At 36.4% G+C, this 26,809-nt stretch overlaps 1 protein-coding gene across 12 annotated transcripts in view; it reads left to right on the forward strand.

Annotated features, from left to right (window-relative positions):
- Positions 1–26,809, forward strand: part of LOC105468784 (EMSY transcriptional repressor, BRCA2 interacting) — a 107,007-nt gene that overhangs the window by 1,306 nt on the left and 78,892 nt on the right. For 4 of the 12 annotated variants that reach the window (XM_011719125.3, XM_011719128.3, XM_011719131.3 and 1 more), the window contains exons 2-8: positions 827–935; positions 7,164–7,263; positions 8,613–8,687; positions 10,095–10,136; positions 13,535–13,710; positions 15,291–15,443; positions 18,822–19,081. In XM_011719125.3, coding sequence (XP_011717427.1) covers positions 866–935; positions 7,164–7,263; positions 8,613–8,687; positions 10,095–10,136; positions 13,535–13,710; positions 15,291–15,443; positions 18,822–19,081 — 876 coding nt within the window. In that variant the 5' untranslated portion in view covers positions 827–865. The remainder of the gene's footprint in view (positions 1–826; positions 936–7,163; positions 7,264–8,612; positions 8,688–10,094; positions 10,137–13,534; positions 13,711–15,290; positions 15,444–18,821; positions 19,082–26,809) is intronic. The other 8 variants (XM_011719127.3, XM_011719129.2, XM_011719137.2 and 5 more) reach the window with 5 other exon arrangements.

Genomic DNA, 26,809 nt, shown 5'->3' on the forward strand with positions numbered 1-26,809 from the left:
GGAGTTAGCAGCCCCAGCGCCTGGGACGGGATATAGCAGTTATTTCGGTTCTGTGTCTAACTTCTAGGCTAGACAGTGGGCTCATTCATTCATTCATTCATTCATTCGTTTTACTCAGTCGCGTCAACCATTCACTTACCCATTTAACAAATACTTTACAGCGGCTGTACTCTGTGCTAAGCAGGTATTGCGCGAGTCCCCAGCGCCGTGTAGTTTTGTGTTTTACACTAGAAAATTCCCAGTTCTAAGTAAGTTCCTGGCAGCTAAACTTTTGGTAAATGATTTTCAATAACTACAGGATCAAGATTCATATTCCATTGTTAAGACTTGAGGAGAGAGTTATTTAGTACGTTTCTTTAACTTGCTAGGAGCTTCACAAATTTTATCTCATGTAATTCATAAGTGAGGAAGCTGACAGGAGTCAACTTGCTCAAGGTTGGTAGTACCACCTATTTATTAAATTAAATGCCAGCCACTATGAAAGAACTTTACATATAGTGTTCTTTAATACGCATAACAAACTGGGTGGTATTACCTCTGTTTTATAGATGTGTAAAGCTTAGGCTCAACCAGTAAGTTGAAAAGTTGGGACTAGAAACCTAGAGGTGTCTGGCTCTAAATCCTGTGTTCGTTCCACTGTGATAGTTCAAATGGTTTAATTCTTGATTTGTCAGAAGTTGGAAAGTGTGGTGGTGAGAAAGCATTGTAAAATATTAATGTCTGTTTGGTTTACTTCTTAGCCTGTGGCTGGATCTCCAGGTGAGTGGCCCCTTGAATGTACTTTGGTACTTTGGTAATTTGACTTTTTAAAATTTTGTTCTGGTAGGGAGGACAAGCTCTTTGGGGCTACCAAACAGAAGCAGCAATGCCTGTTGTGTGGCCAACCCTTTTGGATCTCAGCAGGGATGAATGCAAAAGGATTCTTCGAAAATTGGGTATGACGTTCATTGTTTGTTTTTTTACCTCTCTATGATACTTTTCCCTTTCTGCCTGGGTCATGGCTGTTGGCATGGATGTCATATCTCACGCTACATCAGAAATTCTTTGGAGATACAGTTCCCATCTTACTCATTGTTGTTTCCCTCAGTGCCTAACATAGTGCTTTGTAAATAGTAGGTGTGTGAATTGTAATAATACTAGTAGCTAAGATTTATTGAGGGCTACTTGGCTATTCTGAGTCTTTTTTATACAACATCTAATTTAAATATTTTAAGAATTAACTTGGTCGTTTGAAAGCCTGAAAGGTAGGTGTTTTTTGTTTGTTTGTTTTGTCTCCATTTTACAGATGAAGCTTAGAAGCCAAGGTGATGGTGATAGACATCCAGTCAGTATTTGAACCAGGGAATATGCTTTCAGTCTCACTTTAACATACTCTTAACCTTCATGATTGTATGTGTCAATTATATACTATTTCTGAATTCTAAATTGATGTAAGCTATGCTCACTTTTTCAAATTATATTTTACTATCAATAATAAAACATTTTATGCTTGTAATTTATTATTTAGTGCTTCTTTTCACCTACAGCAGCCTTTCTTAACCAGTATTGAGGGAAAGAATTAAGCCCTAATGCTAAGGTATCCATTGTATGTAAAGAACTAACTTCGTCCTGTGCATCTAGAATGCTATTAATTATTGCTTTCCTTGGGAAAATTGAGAAAAAGAGTTATTACTCAAATCATTTTGTGTTCTGTGGTTCAAATGAGGATCTTTGGTTGAGAAATGCTGCCTTAGACTGTGAGGACCTTGTCTTATTTACCACTGTAGTTTCTGGCTAGCACAATAAATGAAATAATTGAAAAAATAATTTGAAAAAGAGATTAAATGTTTTGGCAGTGGATATGCATTATTTAGATAGCTGTGATTTTAAAGGAAAAGTATAGGTCTTGAATTTAGACAGACCTAGGGTCTTGGTATTATTACGAATGACCCGTGTGACCAAGGACAAGTTATTTATTCTTCCTAAATTTGTTGATATTTTTGTTTAAAAAAAAAAAAAGGATAACACTGTCTGCCTCATTAGTTTGTTACGTGTGTTAACAGTATACAAAAAGGGCCCATCATAGTAAATCTTTGTTGGGAATTTTTCTTTGTAAATCAGATAGAATCATAGCGGCTCTGGCCCTGTCTATCCTTTTATTCCACCCAAGGCCACTGTGAGGATTTCAAATCACTTTTTAACAGCGTCTTTTTTTTTTTTTTTTTTTTTTTTTTTGAGACAGAGTCTCGCTTTGTAATCCAGGCTGAAGTGCAGTGGCCGGATCTCAGCTCACTGCAAGCTCCGCCTCCCGGGTTTACGCCATTCTCCTGCCTCAGCCTCCCGAGTAGCTGGGACTACAGGCTCCTGCCACCTCGCCCGGCTAATTTTTTGTATTTTTTAGTAGAGACGGGGTTTCACCGTGTTAGCCAGGATAGTCTTGATCTCCTGACCTCGTGATCCACCAGTCTCGGCCTCCCAAAGTGCTGGGATTACAGGCTTGAGCCACCGCGCCCGGCCAACAGCATCTTTTAAAGCAAGTCTAAGAGTTGTTTTTGGAGAGGGTGTGGGGATGTCAATCTTTTTTTTTTTTTAACCTTATATCCAAACTTTTAGTGCTAATCTGAAGATAGTTTTCTACACACTTACATACAATTAATATAACTTGTTAGTTGCTGATTATAAAGTTGGATTCATATTTATTTAATAGCTGAAATTGCAGAACATATCACAAAGACAGTAGATTAGATTGGGGTTTCTGGGTTTGGGGGCGTTTGAATTGAGAGGTTATGTTTAAATATGGTAACCTTTAAGTCTAAATTTATTCCTAATTTTAGTCAGAGCTGTGTGGGTAATGTTGCTGCAGAACTGCTTCTATACAAAAGAAAACAGTCATCTTGTATGGTAATATAATCTTCACTGACCCCTCACTTTGGGAGGTGAGCTTTGATAGTGATTAGCCAAAGACTTCCTCCCCACCCGTTGGCTTATTATCATAACAATGAAACCTTTTAATCGTCTGCAAATGCTAACTCTAGGTCCAAAGTTTAGAAAAGGTACATACGGTTTTTAAAAATTAGCTGTATCCTTTAAAAAATAGTTATAAATCATTTTAATATAAGATGTTAAATACTTAGATTTTACATACATATAAAGAAATTGGGATAGAGAATTTCTTTATATATACCGAATGTGTCAGTGCTAGATAAATGCTTCCTTCTCTCTGTCTTGCCTCTCCCCTTGCCTATTTTTGTGATCATTCCTGAGCTGTAGCTCCAACATGGGACTTTATGGACTATAGTGTATTTGAATGGCTGATTTAATGGACCAAATTGAGGGCTTTATATAAATGGTTTGGCAAATCTTTCGTTTTTGGAATGTTCGTATGTATTTATTATTTTATTCTACTTTTGTGTTTGCAATAGAATGGCATGAAAAATAATTACAGAAATTCAGCTAAATTTGAGGTATGTAAGGATCTAAGGATACCCATCAAAATGGACATCAATAAATGTGAAGGAGGTTGGGAAGCTAATAGGGTTCTTTACAATGAGTGAATTTCTTGTGAAGAGGAGGAAGTGATGTGGATCCTATATCTGTGGTAACTGTGTTCAGAGTCCCAGTTTTGTGTATGTGAGGTTGCCATCTCTTGATTTTTGTACATGACTTCTTAGACTTGAAATGAGACTTGAAATGTCAGAAATATTGTCGTATTTCTTTAGTTAATTTTATTTTTTCTGAAGTACTGTCTTGATCATCATAAATTCCACAAGTCACAAGTGTGAACTTCTTTTTCATTTTTCTCAAACTGTTCCCTCACTTTGACCTCTTCATTTCTTTTTACGGCATTGCTGTTCTCCTAAACATTTTGCAAGCTGCAGAATCTGACTTCCTTCTGCTGTTACTTCCCACAATCAATCAATTACTGAGTCCTATCAAATAAAAACATTTTAGACTGGAAATAGAGGCTTTTCTCAGTCTGACCACAAACTACTTTTCCATTTTTACCGTTCTCTGTTCTCTTACATGTGTGAACTAAAATCTTTAAAGTAGTTATTTGGATATATTTCTTAGGTGCCTTGTTGGATTTTAGTCACCTTAAGGATAGGGATTTTGTTTTGTTCCTAGAAATATTCTCCATGGTACCTTGTAGCAGTAATGTTCAGTTAGTAGTTTGGTTTGAGCTAGTGACTATCCAAATACAGACATATTTTTACTGCCCTTAGTGTAAAACTCTCAAACATAGTTACTGTTACTGGAAGTTACTGGAATAATGTGAAACATTGTCTGTTCTTTTACTCTATTTCTTTTGTACATTTACTTTTTTTTTTTTTTTTTTTTTTACCCTGCCTGCCTGGAGCACAATTCTCTTTCTGATTAAAGCTTCTGCTTCTACACTAGATGATGTATTTCTCCTCTGTACTTTTACCATTGTATGTAAACTGTATCATAATTGCCTGATGACTTGTTTCACTGTAGCTCTCTATTCTAGAGTTAACTCCCTGAGGGCAGGATTAGCATACCATTTGGTATATATAATAGGACTCAATACTAATTTCATAAATTGGGGAGGGCATAAACATTTAGAGTATACTGCATTTTTGGTTATCCCTAGTGCTTTTTCTGGACTCTATTCTGAGTCTGATAAAAGCTGAAATATGTTTCCTGAAACTAAGTATTTCCTTCACTACTCTGAGCAGCAGAGCTTTGTCCTTCAAGAGTGACCGCCACATTGAAATGTCTACATAGTATCCAACACAGGTTGAACATGCAGGATGTTTAAACTTAGGGTCATTTGGTTGGACCAGACATTCCTTTTTTTTTTTTTTTTTTTTTTTTTTTTCTGAGACAGGGTCTTACTGTGTCACGCAGACTGAAGTACAGTGGCGTGAACATGGCTCACCACATCCTCAACCTCCCAGGCTCAAGTGATCCTCCTACCTCAGCCTCCTGAGTAGCTGGGACCATAGGTGTGCACTACCACCCCAGCTAATTTTTAATTTTTTTGTAGGGATGGGGTCTTGCCATGTTGCCCAGGCTGGTCTTGAACTCCGGAGCTCGAACAGTCCTCCTACCTCGACCTCCTGAAGAGCTGGGATTACAGATGTGAGCCATGGTGCCTGGCCAGATTTTTGTTTTGCTTTATTTTGTTTTTTGAAACAGGATCTTGCTCAGTTACCCAGGCTGGAGTGCAATGGCATGATCACAGCTCACTGTGTCCTTGACTTCCTGGGCTCAAGTGATCCTCCCATGTCAGCCTCCTAAGTAGCTGGGACTACAGGTGTGCACCACCACACCCAGCTAATTTTTTGTATTTTTTTTGTACAGCCAGGGTTTTGCCATGTTGCCCAGACTGGTCTTGAACTCTTGGACTCAAGCGGTCTGCCCACCTGGGCCTCCCAAAAGTGCTGGGATTACAGGTGTGAGCCACCATGCTTGGCCCTGGCCAGACATTTCTATTTTATGTAAAAATATTTAAGGTAGGCAGCCCAGCCCAGTCTTCTATATAAAGCTTATTTTTGACAGAACTGTGAATAATATCAACTGAATGAGACTATTAGTTTATTTTTGGTGTAGTACTTAGTCTGTGGGCTCACGTTTTTTGAGTTTCTCTTGTGTGTGAGGTATTTGCAAATAACAAATACTCATGATAACTTGACTATGAAAACAACTCTGGTTTGGACATTTATTTCCCACCATTCTGGTTTGCTCAGATATATCTGTTTCATAGTTAACGGTTTAAAACAACAACTGTTTTATTATTTCTTGCCATTCTGTGGGTTGCTGGCCTTGTCTGAGTTCTTTCAGGTATTCAGTGGTAGCTTATATGGGGACTAGGCTGAGGTAGCTGGCCTCTCTCTTCATTTGGCTTCTCATTCTGGGCGTCTTCACAGCTTGGTGATCTCAAAGTTCCTGAAGGGCAAGGCCTTGTATGCAAGTACTTAGCAAGCTTCTGTTTGCATCATGTTTGCTGTTGTTCCCTTGGCCAAAGCAAGTAATATGCCAAGACTAGAGTCAATGTGGGAGGGTACTATACAAGGGTAGTATGCAAGGGCGACATTGAGAGGCGTGTATAGTTTATTGGAGGCCATTGGGGACTTTTGATTTTATATTTTAACCAGTCCTGGAGACTGACAGTTTTCTTTCTTTTTTTTTTTTTTTTTGAGACGAACTCTCTCTCTGTCACCCAGGCTGGAGTGCAGTGGCGCCACCTCTGCCTCCTGGGTTCAAGCGATTCTCCTGTCTCAGCTTCCCAAGTAGCCGGAATGACAGGCACCTGCCACCACAGCTAAGTTTGTATTTTTAGTAGAGATGGAGTTTCTCCATGTTGGTCAGTCTGGTCTCAAACGCCCGACCTCAGGTGATCCACCTGCCTCAGCTTCCCAAAGTACTGGGATTACAGGCATGAGCCACTGCTCCCAGCTTGACAGTTTTATTTCTTAATGGTTATTTCTGTGGAAAGAGTGAAATAAAGATGTCTGGTATTAGGATTCAGTATATTATGTCCTAGTTGCTGTAAGAGCATTTCGTGTTTATGTTTCCCAATTAGTCATTTTGATGATAGTTTTTATAGATGCAGAGGATCTTACTTCTGGAGGGGACCTACAAAGTCCCTTCTAGGTAAGGAAACAGGTTTAGAGATGAGAAAAGACTTGCTGAGTGTCACGCAACTAATAAGTGGCAGTGCTGGAGCCAGAATATTTTGTTCCAATATTTTTTCCATTGCATAGTATTTACAGTACTTTCAACTACACAGGAGGGAGGTAGAATATAGTTTGAATTCTTAGGCAAGCCTGAGGAATTATTTTAAGAGTTGATTAATGAAGATCCCTTTTAGTAATGCTGAAAACTTCTTAGCCTTATTACATCACTTGGTGCCTATTCCCAGTTGTTGGTATCATTTGTGCTATATGTTTTTCAGTGACAGTGTGTGAAACAAAATATCTACTGTTAGATTTTTCTGCCTAAACATTTTATATACATGACTTCTGTGAGGCAATGAAAAACAAAATGATGTAAAATTATAAAATCACATTTTAATGTTATTAGATAAAATTTTTGAAAGGAACTTAAAACAGTATTTGTATTTGATTATTTTTAGTTTTTTTCTCTGAAGTTTCACTATACATAGCCACAGTATTAAAATATTAAAGGCCTATCTTGATCAAATAATTTTCTTCTTCTAGAATTGGAGGCATATGCTGGAGTTATCAGTGCACTTCGGGCACAGGGGGATCTCACCAAGGAAAAGAAAGATCTTCTTGGAGAACTATCAAAAGTTCTTAGGTAAATTATCATAAACGTTTGTGAGACGTGACTCTAGAAATTTCATTTTGAGGGATTTTATTACTTATCACTCTCAAATTAAGTAACTGTCAAATTAAGTTGAAGAACAGAGGTGTTCAAATTGTTGGTGGTAAGAGACTCCATCCCAGTTGTGTGCTCTGTTACAGAAAATTATATAACTTACCATTTATTGTGTAATCCAGAATGAATATAATCCAGAATGAAGAGCGTGCAAACTCTTCAGAAAGAGTTGAAGGCGGGTTTTCTTACTTTTGGCCCACCTGGGAAAGGGAGGTGCTTTTGACATAGGTGAAAGAAAGAAGAGCAGTAACTAGATATGATGATCTAGAGTGGCATTTGCTGGAGGGAAGAGGTGATGTGAGGAAGATGCCTTAATTTACATAAATGGGTAGTGATTATGTGGTCATTGCCTTAAACATAGTGTTTTTAAAGTGAAAATATGGAAGAGGCTCTTCCTGTTACTTAATATTAATATAGGGATGTTATTAAACCAAATTCTCAGTTTTATTGTTTTCATAGTTAACAAGTTGTATTTCTTTGTTGTTTATATTTCTCATAAATTCTGTTTTCTAGCCTCTTAAATGTTTTGGTCCATGTTAGAGATATAGCTTAAGTAGTATGGAATACAATTTGAAGAGTGGTATTCATTTTATTGAGTATTTATGAATGGAATGGATGTAACCTTTTAAAAAGTTGTTTCCTATTATTAACTTTACATGTGTTTAATCAGGATTAATATAAGCACATTTTACCATTGGTAACATAATGTAATGTAGAAGATATGCAGCTAAAGTATTGAGTAATAAAGAAATATTACCCTGGTGTTAAGTTGTATAGCATATAGCCACAGGAAACAGATTATCTTGCCACTCTCATTTGTCTATTATATTCATTAAACGTTAAATTATAGACTCTTAAGCTTTAGAAAAGACCTTAGAAAATTTTCTTGTAAGTGACAAAATCCTCTTCTCAGCAGTCACAATTAGGAAGCCATTCAGCGTCTGTTTGCATGTTTAAATAGCAGGAAGCTCTGCTAATCTTATCCATGGTCTGACATTTCTGAAATTTGGAAGTAATACCTTGATATCAGGCTGAATTTGTCTTCCTATGATTTGTAATTTGCAACTAATTATTTCTGCAGTTACACATAATTAGTATGAATCCTTTTCTAAGATGTTAAAGCGTTTGAAGATACTCCTGTCTGTATCTTTTCACAAAGCAATCTTGTCTCCCTTCTTCCCCCAGAAATGTTGACTTAAACATTAATGAAAGTATAGAAAAGAGCTGCCTGCTTGGCAGAGTTCTATAATGGCTATTTTTCTTCATAGCATCTCAACAGAACGCCACCGTGCTGAAGTTCGGAGAGCAGTAAACGATGAACGGTTAACAACAATTGCACATAAGTAAGCCATTAGTCATACCATCCCTGATTTTTTTTATGACATAGTGTAACACAGTTTTGAAACAGTCTTCCTATTGTGTAGCAGATTCCTGAGTCTTTTAAGTAACAATATCTCTATACTCAGGGATCCTGATCATAGCAGTAAAAGTGATATTAACTGTTTATTCAGTTGGTTATTTTTTTTGCATTTGGTTAGGCAAGCTTTAAGTACTCAGGTCAAATCCTGTTACAATGTAATCTCTGTCCAACTAAAAATCACCATAATTTAGCGGATGATTCATTTACTTGAGACCAAGTTCAATAACAAAATATTGTGTCCCTTAAAATTAAAAGCCCTTTAGAGGTTCTTTGTAATGGTATTTGATATGTTATTACCTTATAAACAGGCGTTGTAACTTTTTTGATATCTGACTCATTATTTCATGTATTTTGAGATTCAGAAAAAAATGTGAAATTTGTGTTCTGTCTTTAAGAAATATGAATATAACATCTCTTAATTTATTTTTAAAAAGCCAAAAAAAAAAATAAAATGATTAAAGATTCTTACCAAATTGTTTTCTGATCATTATAACTATTTAAGAGGAGGGGTGGAGGGTGGTAGAGGATTGAGGGCAGGGATCAAGCCGTAATTGAGTACGTATGGAGACAGTGCCTCCTATAGAATACAAAGGATCAGAAATTAGCCTTTAAATGTTTATACAAGATGATAAAACATTTCATAAAATGTTATAGTATAATTCATTTATTTTTTATTTTTATATTTTAATGTTAAATGAAACTAAAGGGAAAAATTCAGTGCATTTCTATAATGTGAGAACTTAAACATTGTATTTAAACGAATTGGCAATATTTGAATTGACCCCCAAGAGCTTCATCTTGTGCTTCACTGTCCCTCATTTTACTTAACATAAAATGGGGTGCTGCCTTTTCAACAGCATAGTTTGAAGGTTGAGCTGTTTATTCTGGAATTTTGAGATTCTTCAGTGGTAGGTATAGAGATTCTATAGAAATTTGAGATTCTTCAGTGGTAGGTATAGCGCTGTAGAAATTTGGGAATTTTCCATTAGAGACATTTAGTAATCTAGTTGCTAGGCTAACATGGTTGAAACACTCAAATATTAATTAATGTGTTCCTTCTTTAATTTGCTCTAAGATTTTGACTTGGGGTGTTCTAGAAGTAATGGTAACTGAGCCTAGATTCTAATTTGAGAACTGGTAATAGGAAATGTATGTGCTAGAGAATAAAGTAGTAAACCTTAGCTTGCATTCAGAGGCACTTAGAAACAAATTAGTATTGTAGAAGCATTGGAACGGTATTGTGGGGCAACTAGTTGTAAGTTGATGCATCAGTTTCATACTTAAAGGATAACATTTATTTAGTCTCCTTTTCCTTTTTTCCCCTTTAAAGAATGAATTTATCCTTATATTTGGGTGAAAGACCAAGTTACAGGTATGCAAATAGGTTATTATTATTTCAGGCTTTTTCTTGTATTTATTTCCAAATTGAAGCTCTCAATTATTCAGGGGCACATTATTTCCATTTATGAATTAACCATGCCCCTTGCTTTCCTTCTCTTCCCCTCCTCCCCCTCCTAATACTGCCCACCCTTTAGCCATTTTGCTGCTTGGGAGTACTTCTAGTCAGAGGGTGGGAAGGGAGAGGAGGTGAAAATTTTAATTAGTCATTTTACTACTTGTTAGTTGTCCTGGAAAAGGTTTGGTGGAAGAATTTACAAGTATTTGCCAAAATATTTTTGGATAATATTTGAGTTTCTTTAATCTGTTTGACCTCTCCCTTTCCCTCCTCTCTCCATTAGCATGGATAATTGAGAGTTGGCTTTTATCTGCCTGTGTTTCCTCTTTTTTCTCTCCTTTATGATTTCTTTAATACATAAATTTCATTTTTTTGGAAAGAGTTTACTTCAGTGTATAATTTTGAGCTTCTTAGGTTTTTCTATATTCTTGTTTTAATATATTATTGTTTTAGTTGGATCAGATGTTTTTATTTACTTGTTGAGCTCAAGGGGTCAGTGAGTGGGGATTGATGAGGAAGGAATAGATCTCTCATTCTTTTCGTCTCCTCTGCCCTCTTCCCCTCAGAAGTAGCAACAGAGCCTAGTTCCAAATATTATCTATAGGAGGGCTTCATACTCCAAGCCTAGAAAAACAACTAAAGGAATGCATCTGAACTGACTGCATTCTCTTTCTCCTCCCCTCCCCTCCCCCCACTCAAAATAGGAGTTTAGGTCAGAAGGAATGTGGTTGAAAGGTGATGAGAAAGCTGAGAAGATTGAGCACAAAGGAGGGGGAAACAAAAGGAGTGGCATATCTGGGATCAAAGAAAAGCCTTTCTTGTGGCTTGAAACATAACACGTGTTTATTGTTTGGCACCAGGCCACTTATTAAGTAGTTTGATACTCTTAATTCAGTTTTTAATTACGTCAGAATGTTATAGTATTAACGCCTTGGATGTCAAGGAGCTTCGGATTTTTTAATTGGACCACTCTTGCCCATGTTGTCTCTAGATTGAGGAGAAAGTGGCTATCTGGAATTTCTGCTCTCTTAATCCTTTCCCCATCACTCAAACATTCACAGGATACTGCATCAGTTTCTGTGTGAGGATGAGGATTTCTTACTGGTGCCTTGTACACCAAAGGATATGTGGGCCAAGGTAGTTTCATTAGTATAATCTTAGATTTCTCAGAAAAGGGACTGGGGCAAGGTTTCCCCTGTCATACTTAGTATAAATAGAGAGACATTCTTATACTCACACTAAGGTATCTCAGTGAAGCCCTCCAGGAAGATGTTTAGTCTATAAAATCTAGTTTAGATAACTTGTGTAACTAATGCATATTTACACTTATATCTTCATTACTAAGCAAATAGGAATTTCTGATCTAATTCTAACATGATACTTAATTTTTCACTCAAAGTTTGAGCATGTTTGCATGAGTAGAAATTTGGAAGATTTATAGATCTTTCTAAAAGTTGCAGTGGTGTCTTTTGCACTGCAAGTTTTGTCTTTTCAATAGCATACGTTCATGTGCTTCAAATTATTAATCTTCCATAATTTCTGCCACCACTTAAACAATACACCAGGTAAGTGTAGATGTCACTTAATTTGTGTGGTAAACTCTCACCAAGCAAGCTTATTGTGATATTCTAATAAACTGATAGCAAAATAAAAGTAAGCCAAGAATATGCTGAATAGCTTTTAGAATTTTTTCCTCTAACAATTAGCTTTTGTGTCTCTTTCTTGTTTGTACCATTCTTTGTTTCAAAACTAGCATCAACTTGGGGATTATATAATAAAAAATTTGTGAGTGTTACTGAAGTTTTAGGAATTCCCCTTTCTTTTGTCTTAGGTAGGACTGTGTTAAACCATAAGGGAATTTACACATTTTCCACAGTAAGCCAACTGGATTCATCAGCTCTTAGAAATTCCTTTCTGAACTGAACTTAAATCCTTAAATTGTAAAAGTGATTTATTCCATTCAATGAAAGTTGGTAGTAATTCAACAGCAGTATCCAATTGGTATACATCAAAGGCAAAACCCATTTGAAAAATTTTATACTTTCGACTTATCTGTCAAATAATTTCAGTAGTATGATTATGCTGGTCGAAGGATACATTTATTAGTTGTGTGACCTTAGGCAAGTTATTTGATGTCTCTGACTCAGTTTCCTCATCTGTAAAATGAAGGTAATAATACTACCAAATTCATAGGATTGAAGAGTTAATACATGTAATATGTTTAGAACAATCCTTGACATAAGTGCTTAATGATAACTATCATCATTACTACCATTATTATCATTATCATTATTCCACTGCCCACTAACAAGGGCTTTTATACTCTTATCTAAATCTGAGAATGCGTGGACATACAGAGTCTTAAACTCTAAGTTAGTTTGAAGAACCTATGGTTTCAAATGCAGAAATATTTCTGATTTAGTGAAGAGATTGATTATTTCTGAGTGAATTTTAAACTTCAGCACTAATCATTAGTCAGGGTCTTTCATGGAGCCAATTTAAGAGAAATGATACAACTACCTTTTGCTATTCCAACCTCTGGTTGAATTCTTGGGATGAAATTTGTTCAAGGAATTTAGGGTAGATAAACTGAGAGTGGTGTTTGCTTAGAGAGAGAGTTCAATTGTCTTAATTCCTTCTTAGAGTGAAGAGTGGTATAAATACATAAAAATAATGGCACGTTTCTTCTAGTGTCCTTAGATCTAGTCTATTTTTAACAAGAAGGATAATAACAATACATTGTCAGTGACACATATGGTTATATATACAGTACTCTTCCATTCTTTTCTACTTAGGCTCCCTCGTTTACTGCCTCAATTTCCCTTGTTTGAAAGCCTTAGAACCTCTGGCCATGCAGGCAGTTAGATAATTTTCAAAAGGTTCAGTGAATTCCATCCTTAATTAAGGAAAATCTAACTTTTAAAATTATAAGTGCTTATTACTTTCTTGGTGTTAATTATAAAATTAAGTTCTAAATATTAGTTGAAATACTAGTTTTCATTAGTGATAGCAAATTTAAGTTAATGAAACCAAAGCCAATATTTATTTAGAAGGCATAGGAAGATTTTTTGTAGTTTCATTTATGTTCATGATAAGATTCAGATTATAGAATAAACTGTGTAAGAACCTAAGTGTGTGACATTCCTTGAATTGTAATTATTCATAATTTTGATCTTGCTTGCTTAAAATAAAGCCTCTCCTATTCCCTCAGGGCACTTTTTATAATTTAAAAAGTTATATGTATTTGAGCATATATGTTTGATTTGTTTTTAGTGATTGAAAACCCTTGTAGCAGCGCTTTCTTTTTTGTTTAGTATGTCTGGACCTAATAGCTCTTCAGAATGGTCCATTGAAGGTCGTCGATTGGTACCACTGATGCCCCGGCTCGTTCCCCAAACCGCCTTTACTGTAACAGCTAATGCTGTTGCTAATGCAGCTATCCAGCACAACGCATCTCTTCCAGTGCCTGCAGAAACAGGAAGCAAGGAAGGTGAGTAGAAAAATATGCCTGTGTTAGAGAGTACTTTTTCTTAGAATCTGCAATACAATTTCAAGAAAAGTTGTCTTATTTTTCATCTACTTATATTCAAGTGTTTAAAGGTTATGAAACATAGTAGGAAACTCTAATTCTGAAATTAGACTGCCAGATTTTTAGTCTTAGACAAAATTTAAGTCTCCCTTTTGTCGAAGGTGTGAATTATGTTAATCATCAAAATTGCAGAAACCTCGGAATGGATTTTTGATATCAGTGTGTCTTGTTAAAAATGAATAGAAGACCTTAATGGATGACATTAGAAAATAAATAAGGTAACAGAAGTCATTTAGCTGCTAAAAAATGATTCTGAACTGATAGCTTTAGAAAATAAAGCTCCGTTTTCATTTTCTGGAGTCAGTGATATATGCTACTTCTTTGTTCTGGTTAATGAATGTGCTGAATCCATTCCCTGGCAGAAGGGCTTTCTTATCATTATTTATCTAGTAATTGACACATGCTTTAAAAATCCTCCAATTCTCTAGAGACCACCAAGAGTAATATTAAATTTGACAGAACATATTTGGATTGACTCAAGTAGTTTAGTTTGATGTTGCATGACAATGACCCTAAAAACAATGCATTTGTCAGGTTACTCTGGGGAATTGTCTTTGCTTGCCTAGCAATGGCCATGGAACAGAGTAAGACACTCTTTTTTATGCATGACAGGCTCTGTTTTAGGGTGACAAAAGGTATATTTGGAGGAAGACAGTGTATAAACTTGGCCTCCATTGAGTTCCTCCATCTACCGACCCTCAGGTAGAGTGGAAAGAATATAGAGTTTCCACTAGTCAAATCCATGTTTGAATCTTAATTTGTCATTTCCTAGCTGTATGACCTCCAGCAAATTTGAGCTTCTGTGAGCCTTGGGTTCCTCATCTTTAAAATGAGAATGCGATATTGTGAGAATTAGTGAAGATGTATGGAAAGGATTTAGTGTGTGGTACTCAATAAATGATGCCTATAACCTATTCTTACTGTTGGTTAGCTGTATCCCTTCATTGAATGATAGGTTGAAATATGATGTTGTCATTATTTTAGTTGAGTTGTTGTGCTGCTTGGATGGCAATGACTAGTGAGTTGATTTGTAGAAAAGAATGTTACCTTGATTCTTCCTTAGTGGCCACGTTGGAAATTGCTAAGGTTAGGGAAAAATTATCCACCCATGTCATCGGTGCTGCTATTAGTATTAAAAGGGAATACAAGTAAGTGCCTGTTGTCCAACTCCTGCCATGAGTGAAAATTATTTTCATTTTTCTTAGTATAATTTTAACTTTATTTCTTTGTAACTGCGTTTTTCTCCATCAGCAATGCCACCTGTTGACAAGCTGTTAAATACTTGGGAAAAATCTATTTAAGTGATAATTTTCAGGAAAGGTTATTAATGCCTTTTAATCTGTGGACCTAATACCTAGTACTGGCCTCTGACTTCTGATCACATGAAAATGTTAAAATTGGCCTGCAATAAAAATACTTTTTTTGTATGCCTGGACAGTTTTGGTGAAAGTTAACAGCAAACTTTTTTATCGTTCCTTCAGTAGTGGTTTGCTATTCCTACACAAGTACCACGTCAACCCCAACCTCTACCCCTGTTCCAAGTGGCAGCATAGCAACGGTTAAGTCTCCAAGACCTGCCAGTCCTGCCTCCAATGTAGTTGTCTTGCCAAGTGGAAGTACTGTTTATGTCAAAAGTAAGTGATATTCTCAGTGTTATCAGGGCCGTCTTGGCTAAATGCTGCAGTCTAGGCTCTGATTAGACCTGCCTTCCTGGATTAAATCATTGGTCCACTAGCTGTTAGCAGGGTTAGTTTTTGAAGATTTTAAATAATTCCTTTCTTTACATATGACTAGGTATATATTGCTTTTTTAATCAGTTCTGGGGTTTGAGAAGTGACTTCACTTTTGTTCCCTGTGGGTAATCTGCCTTTGAACTGTGCTATCCTTAAGAATTCACTTTTTGATTGTCATGAAATAGAAATGTTGTGAATAGAAACTGAAGGCATGTGCTTATGTGATTTATTCAATATTTCTCCTATAATTTTAATCTTTGTAGTATTTTCTTAGATTATTTTACGGAATGTATTATCCAACTGTTAGATTCAGTGAAACATTTTAGAGAACCTATCTTTATTTCTAATTGCCTGTAATTTTTGAAGTTTCTTTCGTTTTTAGTTTTTAATTCCTTGATTCTACCCTATGAAGCAGTTTGGTGTCGTGCTTGTTTTTTTTTTTCATTTTTTTATTTTTAATTTCGGTTAGGACAATGTTGCTTTATATTTATTTATTTTTAATTTGTAAAGAAAAGGGGCCAGGCACAGTGGCTCACACCTATAGTCCTAGCACTTTGGGAGGCCAAGGCGGGCAAATCATCAGAGGTCAGGAGTTCAAGACCAGCCTGGCCAACCTGGTGAAACCCTGTCTTCTAAAAAAAAAAAAAAGCCAGCCATGGTGACACATGCCTGTAGGCCGAGCTACTTGGGAGGCGGAGACAGGAAAATCACTTGAACCTGGGAGGCAGAGGTTGCAGTGAGCACTGCACCGCAGCCTGGGTGACAGAGCAAGACTCTGTCTCGAAAAAAAGAAAAGTGGTTGATTTGGCTCACTACTCTGCTGGTTGGAAAGTCCAAGTTTGGGTGAGGATCTTATGCTGCTTCAACTCATGGCAGAAAGTGGAAAGAGAGCAGGTGTATGCAGAGAGATCCCATGGTAGGAGAGGAAGTGAGAGACAGAAACTGAGGAAGCCAGAATCTTTTTAAATTTTTTATTTTTTGCTTTGTTTTTCCTATCAACTGGAGGTCATTAATATTTGATTTTCACTTTTCTCAATATAGTTATAAACTTGATTTCTTTGTAACTTAGAGGTAAAGTTTGCTGTTTTAGGCAGGAATTATTCTAGGTCTTTGTCGGCCCTGTTTAAATTAAGAGTTAAAAAATTGAAGAGGTAAGGGTTATATTTTATTACTAATTTCAGGAGTCATGCTACATAATTGTTTATGTCTGCTCTGCAGAGATTTCCTATGTTAAGTTGCTATGTTTTATGTTTCTCATTTGATTTTTAAAAAGTCTAAAAAAACAGTTGAGGCTTTAGTTCCTAAAGAAAAAATGCAGAATCTAGGACTATAATTAAATTTATATCTGATTTCTGCGGATTTAGCCAAGGTGGTCTTTTAAAATAACTGTAGAGACCTACTTTTTGGTCATTTTTAAAGCACTAGGTTGGAGCCGGGCGCAGTGGCTCACGCCTGTAATCCCAGCACTTTGGGAGGCTGAGGTGGGTGGATCACTTGAGGTCAGGCATTCGAGACCAACCTGGCCAACATGGTGAAACTCTGTCTCTACTAAAAATACAGAAACTAGTCGGGTGTGGTGGCAGGCACCTGTAATCCCAGCTATTTGGGAGGCTGAGGCAGGAGAATCGCTTGAACCTGGGAGGCAGAGGTTGCAGTGAGCTGAGATTGTGCCATATACTCTAGGCTGCGCAACAGAACGAGCCTCCATCTTAAAAAAATAATAATAAAAGAAAAGAAAAGAAAATACTAGGCCAGGCATGGTGGCTCGTGCCTATAATCCCAGCACTTTGGGAGGCCAGGGCGAGCGGATCACCTGAGGTCAGGAGTTTGAGACCAGTCTTGCAAACATGGTGAAACCTCATCTCTACTAAAAATACAAAAGAATTAGCCAGGTGTGGTGGCGGGTGCCTGTAATCCCAGCTACTTGGGAGGCTGAGGCTGGAGAATCACTTGAATCTGGGAGACGGAGGTTGTGGTGAGCTGAGATCACATCATTGCATTCCAGCCTGGGCAACAGTGTGAGACTCCATCTCTTAAATAAATAAATAAGTAAAATACTGAAAGTGCATCTCAAACATGAAGAAACTATTTCACATAATATGTAGTTTTAAGTAACTGGAAGATTATTGCTTTATGCTCAGAAGTCATACCAACAACATTAGTTTGGGATATAATCATTTATTTGCCTAACTTTGTATGTGCAAGGCACTATACTGGGAAAACAAACCAATAAGACTTAGTCATTACCCTCTGGGAGCCCCTTACTAATAGGAGATATGTAGACAATCACATTGCCATCTGGTAAGTGGTACTGCTTAGGGGAGAGGTGGATTAGCTTTGCTTAGAGGAATAAAGGAAAGCTTCACTAAGGAGATGGCTTGTAGGATGATGATTGCAGAATGAAGAAGAGGTCATTGATGGTAGGTGGTATTCCCCAAGGAACAATAGTATATGGATACTCAGAGTTGGAGAGAATGTGGTTAAGGTGGCTTTGGGGAATGGTGAGCAGTTCAGAATCCCAAGATTATAGGGGTACATGGGGTTGGATGTAACAGGTATTGTGTTCTTGGAAAGATATGGAGTCTTGAATGATATGGTAATGATTTTGTGCCTCATCTTGTAGGGAGATAAAAACTACTAAAGGATTTTAGGCAGTGCATAGGAATGATTAGATGTGAAATTTTGTAGCTAGTCGTAGGATTGAGGGTAGATAGAAGTGGACAGACTGGAAGCATGGACATCTTTTAGGTGATTGTTGCCAAGATACAGGCAGGAGATAAGAAGGCCTGACGTGGCCATAGGTTTAAAGAAAGGAGGGAAGGCCAGGTATGGTGGCTCACACCTGTAATCTCAGCACTTTGGGAGGCTGAGGAGGGCGGATCACCTGAAGTCAGGAGTTCAAGACCAGCTTGGGCCAACATGGTGAAACCCTGTCTCTACTGAAAATATAAAAATTAGCTGACCATGGTGGCGGGTGCATGTAATCCCAGCTACTTGGAAGGCTGAGGCAGGAGAATCGCTTGTACATGGGAAGCAGAGGTTGCAGTGAGCTGAGATCACGCTACTGCACTCCAGCCTGGGTGACAGAGTGAGACTTTGTCTTAAAGAAAAGGAGGGAAGGCATTCAGAGACCACTTTTCTGAGGGAGGATTGATAGAACTTATTGGCTAATGGCTTAAGACGGAGAGAGGTCAAGGATGATATAAAGATTTTAAAAATAAAGTGTAAAATGCAAGATTAGTTTGGTATACATATAGCAGTATTGTCGTTGCCCTTCAGGTGTAAGCTGTTCAGATGAAGATGAAAAACCCAGAAAACGAAGGCGAACAAACTCTTCCAGCTCCTCTCCTGTTGTTCTAAAGGAAGTTCCAAAGGCCGTTGTTCCAGTCTCAAAGACGATCACTGTGCCTGTGAGTGGTAGTCCCAAGATGAGCAACATCATGCAGAGCATTGCCAACTCCTTACCACCCCACATGTCTCCTGTGAAAATAACCTTCACTAAACCGTCAACACAGACAACAAACACAACAACACAGAAGGTATGTGGTGGAGGGAGTCTCTGCCTGCCAATTGTTTCTTTCAGACAGTACGATTCAGATTTAATAAACATGCACTGAGTGCTTACTATGTGCTTGGCATTATGCTGGGGATGTTCACATCTTTTACTTTGTTTAATTCTCCAGATAAGGCTTTGGGATAGGTATTATTATTTCACTTTTGCAGATGAGGCTTTGCGATGTTAAATGACTTGCCTAATATGACACAGCTAGCCGATCTCTTCTAAGAATTGTGCTCTATTTTATCATTGTAATCCTATTTGGAAAAAAATTTAAATAGAAAAATAATTTTAACCTTTATTTGTATGACCTTCCCTGTAGGAACTCAGATTTTAATTTGCCAAAGTAGTAAAGTTGTCAGGTGTTTTATAGAAGAAAGGAAGGATATAATTAAGTGAATAACTTTTGTTATCTTCTTTTTAAATTCTTTGTATGCTATTATTAATTCATTCTTAAATTCTTCTCTAAATATGTTGAAGTCATTAGTATTTTGTCAGTTTCATATTATTAGACCCCTCTGTCTTCCCACACTGATCTGGATGGACCATAATGGCTCTCTAGGCTTGTTGCACACCTATGTTTCTGGGATCTCTCCTTAACCATCATTCTGATCTTCTTTATTAGTTTCATTGCTCATTTTGCTAGAGCATATCCTCCAGTAGCTACCTGGTGTATGGGTGGATGGAAAGTAAATTTTGGGGGGCCTTGCATGGTAGACTGCAAATTTCTTTATTCTACCTTCCCACTTTTTTTATGGTTTAACTAGGAAAAGTATTCTAGGTTGGAGGTCATTTTCCCTGTCAATTTTTGAAGGTGTTGTTGCTCTGTTGGCTTCCAGCTTCCATTATTGATTTTGGGAAGTCCAGTGCCATTCTAATTTCAGATCCTGTTTTTCTCTTTACAAACTTTCAATAACTTTCGGAATTCTGAAATTTCAAGGTAATGTTCCTTGGTGTGGGTCTTTATTTCATCCATTAGGTTGTATGCTCAGCGGGCCCTTTTATTCTGAATATTTATGTCCTTCAATTCTGATACATTTCTTGAGTTATTTATTTGGTTTGTCTCTGTTTTCTCTTTTTGGATCATCTGTTACTTGCCTATTGAACTGACTACATTGATCCATTTATCTTTCTCGTTTCCATTTTCCATTTGTTTGCATTGTTTTCCTATTCTCATATAATGGTTAAAAGCCTATATTTTGGAATTGGACTTCCTGGATTCAGATCCCAGCTTTTGCCACTTAGTAGCTATGTGACTGTGGGAAAACTAAACTCTCTACCTGAGTTTTCTCATCTATAAAACAGAGAAAACAATGTAATTATTTTATAGGACTTCTGGGTGTAAATACATGAAACAATATATGAAAAATAGAGCCTTGCACGTAGTAAATGCTCAGTATTTTTATTTTCTTTATCGTTTAATTTTATTTTTCACTACATTTATATAATTTTTCATTTTTGCTCTCATACTTTAAATTTCTAGTAACTCTTTTTCTCTGAAAGTTCCTTTAAAAAAAAAAGCATCCTGCTCTTTCATAGAAGCATTGTATTCTCTTACCTAATGAGATTCATGACAATTTTTTAAATGTTTTCTTCTTTCATGTTCTCTCTGTAAGTTCCTTTTATCTATTTGTTTTGATCCCTTTTATTTAGTTTTCTTAAGTGTCTGGCTGTCTGCTTATGAATGAAAATAGGCACTAAAAAGGTGACAGAAAGCTCTGTATGTATGGGTGGGACATGCTGACTGGTGACTTTCATTGTAAATTGACCCAACTGGACTATTTTATTTTGTTCAGGAACATCCACTACCCCTTTACCTCCACCATTTGTCACTGTCTTTAGGGCTTTTGTTTGGACTGGTAGATTGCTCAGAAATATCCCAGTTTCCTACCTTGAGTAATATAAGCCTGGGTGGCAGTGTTTTGTTTGGGGGTTAAATGGAGGGAAAGGGCTGGGTGGGCTCACCATTCATGATATATATACTTCACTTAACTCCTCTGTTTTTAGCATAGTACCTGGCCTCTCAGATGTGCTTGATGTCATTAGATTTCTTTGTCAGTCTCCCGCATGACACTAAATTCTTAGCCTTCCTTAGGATAGGAGAGAATAACTAGGGATCCAAATGGTTCTTAAATAGATTTTCAACTAATTTTCCTCTCTTTAGTTGCACGTTTATCCCCACTTAAGAAGTATCTGGTGTTCTCAATTCCTGAGTCTTTCTGGGGCTCACAAATGCAGGTTGCCTTATTTTTTGTTATTGTTTACTACGTTAGGTTTTTACTTTCTTGGATATGCTTAATCCATTCCTATTTGTCTGTTTTCCAGTTTCCAAACTTTATAGCTGTTGTCTCCTTTTTGTTTTGACGTTACAGGTTTATGTGCCTTTTCCCTTTTTAAAAAACAATCCCTTTATACTATTTTAGAGGGATTTTGGGGAAGGAGTTTAAGTAAATTGTGTGGTCTTTCAACCTTTGAATCTTTATTCCTGTGATAACTTCCCCTTAAAGAACCTCCTCGAGTTTCCTGCAAAGATGTCATTATATAATATATTAAAAATTATCATTATTTTCTTAGTAACTAGAAATGATAATGAGCTGATCTGTGGGATGTAATTCTATTTTCAGTCTGAAGATGAGGGATTATGGTATGGTATTAGAATCAAAAACGTTTAGAGTCAGGAGTCCTGGGTTGGAACCCTAGCTCTTCTAGTATGACCTAAATAAATTAGTCTTTCTAAATCTGTTCACTCATTTATGAGATGAGAATGATGTCATCTTAGGACGTTATTGCAAGGATTAAATGAGATTGGATATTTAAAGAGCAACATAAGGTATGTATTCAACAATTGTTGGTTCTTTCCCTTGCAGGTATTTTATGTAATACAGAGTTTTGTTTATTTACACTGTTGATTAATAGCTGTTCCAAATAAATGAATTCATCACTTCATTGAAGCATATCCCTTCATATATAGAAATTAACTATTTTTGATGACTTCTTAAGTTTTATACTGAAGATAATTTTTACATTTTTATTTGATGACTCCAAGACAATCTTTCTGAATGTCACTTTTTATATGCTGTTATAGTTATTGCTTTCTAAGCTGGCCCTGTATTAGGTGGCATCATTCTGCTCTACCCTGAATTTTTAAGTCTGCTTACTTAAATGTTTTTACTGCCTTTGTTGCTGGATCTTATTTTCTCAGTAATTCTTCTCTCTTCCCCGCTTCTTGTCTACCCTTTTAATTTGGTATTTGAGAAATAGTAAAGCAAAGCAATAGCTAAAAGACTACCTACCTCCCATCCATATCCTTCTATTCCCGTACTCTGTTTTATTGTTATTCATTATACTTATAACTAGTTGATATTATATTGCAAAGTTGTTTATCTTCTATTTCTCCCAGGGACTATAAGCTGCTAAGGGTAGAGACTTTGTCTTATTCTTCAATTTATTTCCTAGTATTTAGAATAGTACCTGGCATGTAGTAAGTGCTAATTAATGTTTGTTGAATGAGTAAATTAATTAATGAACAAATAGATGTATCTGGTTCCAATACTGGCTTAGCAACCGCCCTTGAGCCTGTTTCTTTATAAAATAAAGATGATCATAGGCCAGGTGTGGTGGCTCACACCTGTAATCCTAGCACTTTGGGAGGCCGAGGCAGACGGATCACCTGAGGGTGGGAGTTCAAGACCAGCCTGATCAACATGGAGAAACTCCGTTCCTACTAAAAATACAAAATTAGCTGGGCATGGGGGCGCATGCCTGTAATGCCAGCTACTCGGGAGGCTGAGGCAGGAGAATTGCTTTAACCCGGGAGACAGAGGTTGCAGTAAGCCGAGATCATGTCATCGCACTCCAGCCTGGGAAACAGGAGTGAAACTCCATCTCAAAAAAAGAAAAAAAAAAAAAGAAAAATACTTAACATAGTACATACAGTGAATGCGCAGTAAATGTCACCTAATACTATTAACTTTTCAGTCTTCTTTGTTAGACTAAGCTAAAGATACGTGTAGTAGATGAGGGCTCAGTGAAGTTTGTGAACTTTTTTTAAGTTCATTGACTTTACCATATATTTATTTTTATTTTTTTTCTTCTGAATTTTCAGTTGAGAATGGATAGTTGAGGTTTTCAGACTTGTGATATTTATAAGAGGGCTTATTTATCTCCCAAGTTATATATGAGCCATACCATGAGAGTTCAGGTTCAGAACCTTAGATTTGTCTTACTGTGGTTAAAAAAACAAATGTTTAAAACAAATTAAATTAAAAATAAGACTCATTCATTCCACAAATATTTATTGAGCACCTACTATGTTCCAGATGTAAAACTGTACTCTTTTACTTCATGTGTACTCAATGCCATTACTTTTATCATTTTATGGACAAGCCGATATGGGTAGGACTAATAAATGTTCTTGGAGTTTTATGTTTTCCTCTTGCTTGGGTAATTGGATTTTTCTGAAATCTATCCAAGGCTGTCGCCATTATTGCATTCACCTTGGATTTGTCACAAATCCTGTATAAGGCAACTTAGGAATTATTGTAGGTGAAGTGATTTTTATATTAAGTATAATTATTTATGAATTTGTGGACTTTATTCAAATTCAAATAGGTAATATATTTTCAGGGTAGACACATTTCCACCTGTGTTAATGTGGTGCCTTCATTTTAAATATAACATTGATGCAGCACTTATATATCAAAGCAGCGGAATTTAGCTTTATGCCTTCATGTGCTTGATTGATATTTTTCATTTTGTCCTTAGGGTGCAAGTCCCAGCACTCTTAAGGAGTTTTTGTGAGTGCTAGAAGGTCAGTAATTTGAATTATGGCCTGAATAAACACTGTTTGGTTCACTTGGTTTTAAACCCCTATACTTCCCCCTATTGTAATGAGTAACTTTAAAGTGCAAGTAGGTTTCCTCCAAGGTGGATCTCTAATGAAGGATAACTTCTTTTCAGATCAGAAATCATCTTGCAGACTGAAATCTCAAAATAGATTTTATCATTTGTATCTGTAACCTAAAATATGCTCTTAAAGACTGTAGATTCATTTTGCTGAAGTTTTGTCTTAATGTTAAAGCCTACATGTATACTCTAATTCTGAAATTGCAAATATTTGGTACAAGTGTGAATGCTTCCCTTGCCCTTGCCCATGACAGACATTGCTAATTAACTGTGGCATACTTTCCTGCTAAGCGTTGGTGAATTCTTATCTGTGCCTCAGAGTTCTTATAAGCATTGTACTCCAGGAGGCTACTACAATTAGTTCAGAACTGGCAAAAGTGAACCCTAATTGCCATTGCTACTCTAATGGTTTGGCTGTGGCAGCAGCTGTGAATTCTTTGGATTCTCAGAGGTATCAGAATTTGGGGAAAAAATAAGAGAAGTTTTAAGTGAAACAAAGTATATTGAAATACATTTTCAGATTGATTTGATGTATAATGCCTTTACTGATATCCTTTTCACATTTATTAAGTAGTAGTAATAAGCTACTAAGTACCATTTGTTGACTGCCAAATATTGACCACCTGCTATGTGCCTAGCACTATGTCAGATGCTTAACATTATTATATCGTTTAATCCTTGTAGTGACTTTGCAAGGTAGGTATTATTATCCCCATTTTATAGATGAAAATCAGAGTGCAGAGATTCCAACATGTCCAGGGGCCTGCCATTTTTAAGTGGCAGAGGCAGGATCTAAGTTCAGGTTCATGTGACTCCTAAACTTGTGGTCTTTTTACCATATTGGTCTATTTCTCAGTTGGTATCATGGTTGATTGTTGTTTTCTAATAATGCTAGATAGGTGTTTGCTGATCAAGTCTATCTATAAATATGCTGGTCGACTCTGTATAGGTGTTTGCTGATCTTATGTATCTTTCTTGATGCCTCAGATAATTAACTAACAAACTCCTTAAAGTAATGGACAAGTACTTATATCTTGTAATTCTCTGTAACACTGGATAAGTACTTACATTTTGTAATTCTTTGTAACACCCAAAGTGTATAATAATAATGTTATGGTCAGAGCTTCTTTGAGATGTAGGTCCAGAGTACAGACATATTTAGTAAATTTTGACTAACTAACTTCCGGCCTTCTTTAGAAGTGATATAAAAATGAAAAAGAATTTTCCCTTAAATTCTTTAGATTTTTCAAAACAGTTTTTCTTTTCTAGGTAGGTACAAATAATGTCATTTAAAGAGGAAGGAGATAATCTGCTCTGTTTTGGGTTTTACTGTACCACCCCAGAATAAAAATGTGATACTACAGACTTCTAAATAATTTTTGTGTTCTCATTTGTAAAATGGGGATAATAATAGTACATGTGTCATAGAATTGTTGGGAGATTTAAATAAGCCGATACATACTAGCCCTAGGAGCTATTCTTGATTCTGTTTTTTTCCTTAACCCTGCCATTTCCATTCATCAACAAATCCTATTCTCTCTACTTTTCAAAATAATCTGACTCTGATCTCTTCTCTTTATTTCTACTACTAACAGTCCAGCGCAAGCAGCCTCTATCATTTTTGCTTGGTCTGATGCAATAGTTTAACTGGTCTCACTGTTTCCCCTCTTGCCTCTTATCATGTAGCAGCTAGAGTGATCTTTTAAAACATACATCAAATTTTGTTTTTCTTCCTACTTAAAATCTTCCTGTGGCTTTCTATTATACTTAGTATAAAAATCTAAATTCTGCATTTAATGTAGCCTCTGCTTGCTTTTCCAATTCCTCTTTGCCCTATGTGCTTTTTGCTACAGTGCCTTCCTTTCTGTTTTTAAATTTATCAAGCTACTTCTGACATTAGGTCCTTTCCTTCATACTATTCTCTCTGTCTGGAATGATTTGTCACTAAATCATCTACAGTTTTCCAGTTATACTGGCAAAACCTTGACATCTCTTTCCTGCCTCTCTTTTTCTCCATTCTTCATTTCAACATACAAGCAAATACTGTTTGCTTTACCTTTGCAGTGTATTCAGAATCTGTTCACTTTTTACCTCCTTCTGCCACAGATACCTTGGTCACCATCATCCCTGCCTGGTTTGTTACAGGAGCTTCTTAATTTGTCTCCCTGTTTCTACCTTCATTGCCCTACTGTACTTTTTACCTAACAGGTAATGATTTTTTTAAAAATGGACTTTATTTTTTAAAACAGTTGTAGATTTACAGAAAAATTGAGAAGATAGTACAGAGAGTTCTCATATACTCTGCACCTAGTTTTCTTGTTCTCTTTGTTTCGTTTTGTTTTTTACCCACTTCCTGAGAAGTCTCCTTTATTCTGAACATTTTACATTGGTGTGATACATTGTTATAGCTAATGAACAGTATTAATACATTGATGTTAAAATTAAGTCCATGGTTTATTCATATTTCCTTGTTTTTTACCTATTGTCTTTTTCTGTTCCAGGATACCATATTATATTTAGTTGTTGTTTCTCCTTAAGCTCCTCTTGATTCCCCTTTACTGTGAAAGTTTCTCAGACTTTCCTTTTTTTTGATGACCTTGACAGTTTTGAGGAGTACTGGTCAAGTATCTTGTAGATACCACAACTATTAGAATTTGTCTAATGTTCTTCTCATGATTAGACTATGATTATGGGCCTTTGGACAGAAGACCTCAGAGAGAAAGTACCTTTTTCATCACATCACATAAAGGGTATATACTGTCAACATACTCTTACGTGGTTTAGTCCTCCATTACTTCTCTGCAGT

The sequence above is a fragment of the Macaca nemestrina genome, chromosome 12, assembly GCF_043159975.1.
Source record: "Macaca nemestrina isolate mMacNem1 chromosome 12, mMacNem.hap1, whole genome shotgun sequence".
NCBI lineage: Eukaryota > Metazoa > Chordata > Mammalia > Primates > Cercopithecidae > Macaca > Macaca nemestrina.